This window comes from Boleophthalmus pectinirostris, unplaced genomic scaffold, assembly GCF_026225935.1.
Source record: "Boleophthalmus pectinirostris isolate CB_2022bp ecotype Guang Dong unplaced genomic scaffold, ASM2622593v1 HiC_scaffold_23, whole genome shotgun sequence".
Taxonomy (NCBI): Eukaryota; Metazoa; Chordata; class Actinopteri; order Gobiiformes; family Gobiidae; genus Boleophthalmus; species Boleophthalmus pectinirostris.
In genome coordinates, this window is record NW_026571207.1 from 2,177,207 (window position 1) to 2,185,323 (window position 8,117).

An 8,117-nucleotide genomic window follows, 5' to 3' on the forward strand; every position below is an offset into this window, starting at 1 on the left:
TTACTCGGAATTAAACTTAAATCCAAATGAAGTGGGTGGCTCATTCCGATTTTAAAGCCAAATTAATTTACTCCGCGATCATATAAATGTTTATTCCTCTTAAAAAATGATTCCGGTCGTTCAGCTCGTGCTTGTTGGGTCGGCCTTTTGACGCAATGACGCACAGGACGGTGAAAAAAGTTTGGATCGTGTGTGCGTCGGGGTCGGTCCCTCTGTTGCCCGGTACAGATGTAAATGCGAAAGGTACGGAGTTTCCCCCGTTAACTTATCATCATGAACTCATAAAACTAGTGACGGCGAACGGAGCCTCGTGAAGCATCGACACCTCAGTGGTGATATTGTCTCAAACGGTTCGACGTGTCTGAGGAGAAACACTGACCTGAAGAAAAACAACAGTTTCTTCATTATTTGTCTCCAAAACTAAAATGAAAAAACAGATAATGATTCGTTTTTTCAGTTTTCGATTTTGTGTTTAAATGGATAAACAGATAAACCAGGACTAAACCAGGTCTAAACCAGGACTAAAACAGGTCTAAACCAGGTCTAAACCAGGTCTAAACCAGGACTAAAACAGGTCTAAACCAGGACTAAACCAGGACTAAACCAGGTCTAAACCAGGTCTAAACCTGGACTAAACCAGGTCTAAAACCAGGACTAAAACAGGACTAAACCAGGTCTAAACAAGGACTAAACCAGGACTAAACCAGGTCTAAAACCAGGTCTAAACCAGGTCTAAACCAGGACTAAACCAGGTCTAAACCAGGACTAAACCAGGACTAAAACAGGTCTAAACCAGGACTAAACCAGGTCTAAACCAGGTCTAAACCAGGTCTAAACCAGGACTAAACCAGGTCTAAACCAGGTCTAAACCTGGACTAAAACCAGGTCTAAACCAGGACTAAACCAGGACTAAACCAGGATTAAACCAGGTCTAAACCAGGACTAAACCAGGTCTAAACAAGGACAAAACCAGGACTAAACCAAGTCTAAACCAGGTCTAAACCAGGACTAAACCAGGACTAAACCAGGACTAACTAAACCAGGTCTAAACCAGGACTAAACCAGGTCTAAAACCAGGTCTAAACCAGGACTAAACCAGGTCTAAACCAGGTCTAAACCAGGACTAAACCAGGTCTAAACCAGGTCTAAACCAGGTCTAAACCAGGTCTAAACCAGGACTAAACCAGGTCTAAACCTGGACTAAACCAGGTCTAAACCAGGACTAAACCAGGACTAAACCAGGTCTAAACCAGGTCTAAACCAGGACTAAACCAGGACTAACACAGGACTAAACCTGGTCTAAACAAGGACTAAAGCCGGACTGAACCAGTCTGAGGACTGAGTGTCGGGACAGGTCTGGCGGTGCACCCGTATAGACCATCAGGTGATCAGGACTGAGACCGGAACCAGACCGGGACTGAGACCAGGAATGAGACCAGAACTAGACCTGGACTGAGATCGGGACTGAGACCAAGACTGGGACCAGACCGGAACCGAGACTGGGACCAGACCAAGACTGAGACTTGGACTGAGACTGAGACTGAAACCGATTTAGTCGTGATTTAGTCCTGGTTCAGTCCTGGTTCAGTCCTGGTTTAATCCTGGTTTAGTCTTGGTTTAGACCTGGTTTAGTCTTTTTTTTTTTTGGGTTTGGAGACAAATAATGAAGAAAATAGTAGCTTTTTTGTTTTCTTATTTTTGGTTTTATTTTGAAAAAACGAATGAACGAACGACACGCGGATCACGATCGTCGCTGTAACTCTCCGACAATCCATCCAACGGTGCGGCTGAAACATTTTGACAGATTTTTGAGCGCCGTGTAGCACAAAAAGTCAGTTTGAGGTCAGTAAACACAACTAGAATTAATACATAAAGCGGATTTTAACATTAAAATTAAAAGTCTGTAAGTTGTTTCTCCAAACGTCTTTCTGAGTCTTTTCTCATGTTGACCAGCAGGTGTCAGAAAAGCTACACAGCGAATCTTTAAAACTGACTCAAATGATAAAGATAAAGTCCTAAACTGAAGTCTTTCGCTCGTGCAGATGTAAATGTGAGGGTTTTTTTTGCGGCGTGCATGACTTGGACCCTTTCCTGTGCATGGACTCACCCTCTTCTCTCCCCAGGGCCTCGCTCCAGTGCACTGGGGAACAAGAGGTCTGGAACTCAACTCTTCATTCATTCATTCATTTATTTTAACAGACTTACCCTTCATACACGCATCAAGAATCTCGGACTTCCGGTCATCGCGCAATTCACACTGGGAAAATCCTCCACGTTTGTTTTCCCAGTGGGATGCGTCTATTGTCAAAGTCGATCTTTTCAAGTCTTTTGAACCGTGTCGCTTTTGTTTCTGGTTCTGATATTGTCATATTTTTTAGTTTTGGGATTCGGACGTCGTTAATTGTTGTGGTTGTTGGATCCTAACAGCGGAAAACGGCTCGAGAGGTTTGTTTGCGAACTCCATAAATGCAAAAGTGAATCAGATGTGTGTGACTCAAACCTCTGTTCAAACTGTTTCTCTTCACAACGGAATTGAAAAATAGTGAAAGGTGAAGGTGATGAAGAACCAAAAAGGAAACATTTGACTGACTAAATCATCCTGAGTTTGCAGTGAACATTTTGTATGTGGAGCGACAACAAAGCAAAATCCCGTTTGTTAAAGGTTGTATGGAGGATTTTTTTTGTTTCAAATTGTCAGTGATAGATTATAGATGCAGTCGCCTTGTAATTATGATGACCAAAAAAAAGAGAATAAAAATTCATCAACTCTGGACGTGGTGGGGCTAAACATTTGCCAATAGATAACGACACTGCCTCGTTATCTGTGAGCTGACAGGCTGTCAATCAAACTCCCTACGTTTCTAGTGTAACTGACTTGCCTGCGCCGCCGGTACGTGGTTTACGTACGACTGTCACACAGTCCACAGACGCAAGACGCACAGACGCTGTTTACTCCACCAACGCAACAGTTCTTAGCGGCTTTTTTTGACCTATATCTTCCTCGCAGTTCACACAAAGTTTGTTGCAATGACGACAAGAATCCAGGAGCAGTTCGCCGCAAAAGAAAGTCCGTTTTTGAGGTCGCTGAAAGAAGAAGACAAGGGGAAAAGCAGCGAAGCCAAACTAAGGTGATTCTTGAAGATTCATTCCAGCGATGGCGCGACTGAAGCAGACGAAGAGGTCTAAAGACTGAACCACTGGTCCACAAATTACTCCTGGACAGGAAACTTCTGCTTATTATGAAAACGTACTTTATTTCCAAGAGCTTAGACAAACGTTTTTCAGGACACGAAATGTGATATCCTATGTCTGAAAACGTAATTTTCAATGCAAAGAAAGAGTCCACTTGCTGCTGCGTGTTGTAGTAGTAGCTTCATTCGCACTGAATCTCCGAGCACCCTTCTCTGCTCCCTGCTCCCTGCTCCGCTCTTCCCGCTGCTCCTCACTTCTTCTCCGCGCACGAAATGTCCGCGCACCCCCTCCCTCCGCTCCTCACTTCTCCGTCTTGTCTAACCAACACTGTAGTTAGTTGTTTACAAGTCATGTGCAGTGATGAGGACTTGTTTTCAAGAAACAAACCTGTTGATCCTGCTTGAACATTGACTTTGACTTTACTGACGAAACACACCGAGCTCAGCAGGACGAAGGTTTGAATTATTGTGCACAAGCTGAATGTCGACACTGACGGCCAGTTCTTAACTTGTAACAAATGTTCTATTTTTACCTCCGCCAAGGAGGTTATGTTTTTGACAGCGTTTGTCTGTTTGTTTGTTTGTTTGTTTGTTTGTTTGTTTGTTTGTCTGTTTGTTTGTCTGTGTGTTTGTTTGTCTGTTTGTTTGTTTGCTGTTTGTTTGTTTGTTTGTTTGTTTGTTTGTCTGTTTGTATTTTGTTTGTTTGTCTGTTTGATATCTGTTCATAACTCAAAAAGTTATGGACCGATTTTGATGAAATTTTCAGGATTTGTTGGAAATGTGAAAAGGAAGAACTGATTTCATTTTGGGGCTGATCCGGAAGAAATCCTGGATTCTGGATCACTTTGAAATTTTAGTTTAACATTGTGGTAAATGGGGCCAAACATTTTGTTTCTCAATATCTGGGTTAATTATTGACCAAACCCCATGAAATTTGACTCAGGGATGGACAATGGGATCCTCTTTCATATTCCAAAGGCTGATCCGGATCTGATCCAGAAGACTGATTTTATCACAATTTATATAAAAAATGGGGGTAGTCCTTGGCGGAGGTCTGCGCTCTCTGACTGCTTTTCTAGTTATTTTTATTTCAATTTTTTATTCAATACAAATCAAGCTTTGCTCATTTCTGTCTCCAGTCATCTCATTTACTCTTGTTATTATTCCTGTTGTAGTCCTTGAGAACCTAGTGCCTGGTCCAAACTATCAGATTACTTTACTGTACTATTCTTGAGTTGACTTTTTAAATTCGTAACTGAGGTTGAGCGAGGGATGATGTCGCTCCACATACAAAATGTTCTCTGCAAACTCGGGATGATTTAGTCAGTCAAATGTTTCCTTTTTGGTTCTTCCTGTGGATCAATCCTGCCCATCGCCTTCACCTTTCACTATTTTTCAATTCCGTTGGGAAGAGAAACAGTTTGAACAGAGGTTTGACTCACACACATCTGATTCACTTTTGCATCTATGAAGTTCGCAAACAAATTTTCTCGAGCCGTTTTCCGCTGTTAGGATCCAACAACCACAACAATTAACGACGTCCGAATCCCAAAACTAAAATATGACAATATCAGAACCAGAAACAAAAGTGATATGGTTCAAAAGACTTGAAAAGACTTTGACAATAGACGCATCCCACTGGGAAAACAAACATGGAGGTTTGACGCTCACTTTTTCGGAAAATCCTTCTCAGTGTGAATTGCGCGATGACCGGAAGTCCGAGATTCTTGATGCGTGTATTAAAAGCATGCCCTGGTTAAATAAGATAAGGAGTGAATGTTTTTGTTTGTTTGTTTGTTTGTTTTTTGCATGCTACAGCAGAGGTCGGTTCTGTCCTGTCCTTAGATGTTTAATTTTTCTTTTTTGTTTATTGCTAAAGATCAGATCTGTTTGTGTTTTGGATTGAATTTGTGATGTGCGTTCAGTTTTTTTCCTGCCCACTTCATCAGTCTGATCTGAATTTAAATTAAAATCACCCGTAACTATGGAGTAAGAAGAAAAGCTCTCAGAAATATCCGTGTGCGTAGGAGAGAAGTCCGTGAATATTTGTCTGTAGTTGAGCATAAAATAAATATTTCTAAAGTCTCAAATGAATTCGAAATAAAATGTATTGTGTGTGTTTTATCCATCAGAACACGAATTGAGAAGTTACGACATCAAGAATTACAATCATGAAATGAAAATGTGATTGTATGAATAAAACAGGTCTAAACCAGGACTAAAACAGGACTAAACCAGGACTAAACCAGGACTAAACCAGGACTAAACCAGGACTAAAACAGGTCTAAACCAGGACTAAACCAGGACTAAAACAGGACTAAAACCGAACTGAACCAGGATGGGAAGGGCCCGGAGGTGCGCCCCTGTAGACCGTCGGGTGACCACAGGCAAAAGGACCAGTGGCTGATGCCAAGTCCAAGATTAGTCCTGGTTTAGACCTGGTTTAGACCTGGTTTAGTCCTGGTTTAGTCCTGGTTTAGTCCTGGTTTAGTCCTGGTTTAGACATGCTTTAGTCCTGGTTTAGTCCTGGTTTAGTCCTGGTTCAGTCCTCGTTTAGTCTTGGTTTAGTCCTGGTTTAGTCCTGATTCAGTCCTGGTTTAGTCCTGATTCAGTCCTGGTTTAGTCTTGGTTTAGTCCTGGTTTAGTCTTGGTTTAGTCCTGGTTCAGTCCTGGTTTAGTCTTGGTTTCAGTTCTGGTTTAGTCCTGGTTTAGACCTGGTTTAGTCCTGGTTTTGTCCTTTTTTGGCCCTGGTTTAGACCTGGTTCAGTCCTGGTTTTGTCCCAGTTTAGTCCTGGTTTAATTCTGGTTCAGTCCTGGTACAGTCCTGGTTTAGTCCTGGTTTTGTCCTGGTTTAGTCCTGGTTTAGATCTGGTTTAGACCTGGTTTTAGTTCTGGTTTAGTTCTGGTTTAGTCCTGGTTTAGTCCCTGGTTTAGACCTGGTTTAGTCCTGGTTTTGGTTTACCCGGTTTACTCCTGGTTTAGTCCTGGTTTTGTCCCGGTTTAACTCCTGGTTTAGTCCTGGTTTAGACCTGGTTTAGATCTGGTTTAGACCTGGTTTAGTCCTGGTTTACTCCTGGTTTAGTCCTAGTTTAGTACTGGTTCAGTCCTCGTACAGTCCTGGTTTAGGCCTGGTTTTGTCCCGGTTTAGTCCTGGTTTAGTCCTGGTTTAGACCTGGTTTAGTTCTGGTTTAGTCCTGGTTTAGACCTGGTTTAGTCCTGGTTTACTCCTGGTTTAGTCCTGGTTTAGTCCTGGTTTAGACCTGGTTTAGTTCTGGTTTAGTCCTGGTTTAGTCCTGGTTTAGTCCTGGTTTAGTCCTGGTTTAGTCCTGGTTTAGTTCTGGTTTAGTCCTGGTTTAGTCCTGGTTTAGTCCTGGTTTAGTCCTGGTTTAGTCCTGGTTTAGTCCGGCATCACAGTTTAAGTCACGTAAATGGCCGTTTCCATTTTTCATTTAAACACAAATTTGAAAAAAAATTAAAAAATAAAATAAATAAAAACGAATCATTGTCCGTTTTTTTTTTTTTTTTTTTTCATTTTAGTTTTGGAGACAAATAATGAAGAAAATCGTAGTTTTTTTCATTTTCTTATTTTCGGTTTTATTTTTTCAAAACCAAAAGAACGAACGACACGCGGATTCGTCGTCGTTTGTTTTGTTTCGTTTTTTTTTATCGTGACGTACTTTTACTTTTTCCGTGTTTTATTTTGAAATTCCGTGCACACCTGTGGCGCTGACCTCTGCCGCATGCTCTTTTGGTTTTCCTTTAAACTTTCACCATTTGCAATTCCCCCTCCAACGCTAAAACTTTCTCTAACGCTTGTTCTCCGTGTTTTTTTGTGTATTTCCCAGGTGCCCAAGAGCAATACACTTGGCAAGAAACCCGACGTCCACATGAGCAGCACGTTTATCCCCCTCACCAACAGAGAACTAAGCTCTGACATCTGGTAGAACACGAGCTCAACCGGGAAGTCGTTTACGAACTTTGAGCCGAAATCGGGGAACGTTTGGTGCTGCTTCTTCTTCTTCTTCTTCTTCTGGTTTCGAGCCGGCGTTTTTTTTTTTTTGTTTGTTTTTTTTGGGGACTCGAACTTCCCCGTTTACACTTTTGAGAAGCAAAAACGGAAGGATTTCTTGACCGTACGAACCTCGAGGTAGTTTCGTTTGGATGTAGATCGATCGCTAAGGAGTGTTTTCGTCTCTGTCGCGTACGGTGGAATTACTACGAAAACTCTGGATCTCGCGCGGGAAACGTGCGGATTCTGCCGCGACGCGTTCGTAAAAACAGGACCCGTTCCCGAAAGCCAGCCGCTGACACCAACTTCGGAAAAATTCTTATTTAAAGGAGGCTTGGATCGGCAGCAGACCTACGGAGAAGACGACGTCGGAGTTTAACGAAATTTCAGCTCGAAAATCCGGAAATACGTCGAACTTTTGAGAACTTTTAGCGTAAATATTTAAAGCACATTTGGATGATTTTCAAGACTCGTTCGGTGGATTTAAATGCGAACAATTTGACCCGGAACCCACCACGAAATCGCCTTGTAACACCAATATTCAGCTACTGACCTCTAGTGGTGAGGAGGCGAAAGGACGCAACCGAACTGGCGTTTTCTACCTGCATGACGAACACCCATTTAGAGAAAAATAATAATAATAATAATAATAATAAAGGAAACCTAGTTAAAGAGACGATGGCACAGTCCGTTTGCTGGAAGATTTTGTTCTTTCTGTTTGACGAATTATTACAAAAGGGGAAAACGAAATGTCCCTCCAAAAATAATTCACTTTTTTATTACGAGTTTTTGGGCTTTTATTTAACTTTTCAGAGATTTTGTTAATGTCAGTTTGTTACGATAATATTCTGTACAGTTTTCATAACTTATGCCTGGATTTCTTCTACGGAGTGAGTTGTTCCTGTAGACCGTGTACC

At 41.8% G+C, this 8,117-nt stretch overlaps 1 protein-coding gene across 1 annotated transcript in view; it reads left to right on the top strand.

Annotated features, from left to right (window-relative positions):
* Window positions 1-7,135, top strand: part of il1rapl2 (interleukin 1 receptor accessory protein-like 2) — a 44,167-nt gene extending 37,032 nt beyond the window's left edge. The window contains exon 11 of the mRNA XM_055159580.1: window positions 7,037-7,135. Coding sequence (XP_055015555.1) covers window positions 7,037-7,135 — 99 coding nt within the window. The remainder of the gene's footprint in view (window positions 1-7,036) is intronic.
* Window positions 7,136-8,117: the final 982 nt, after the last annotated feature.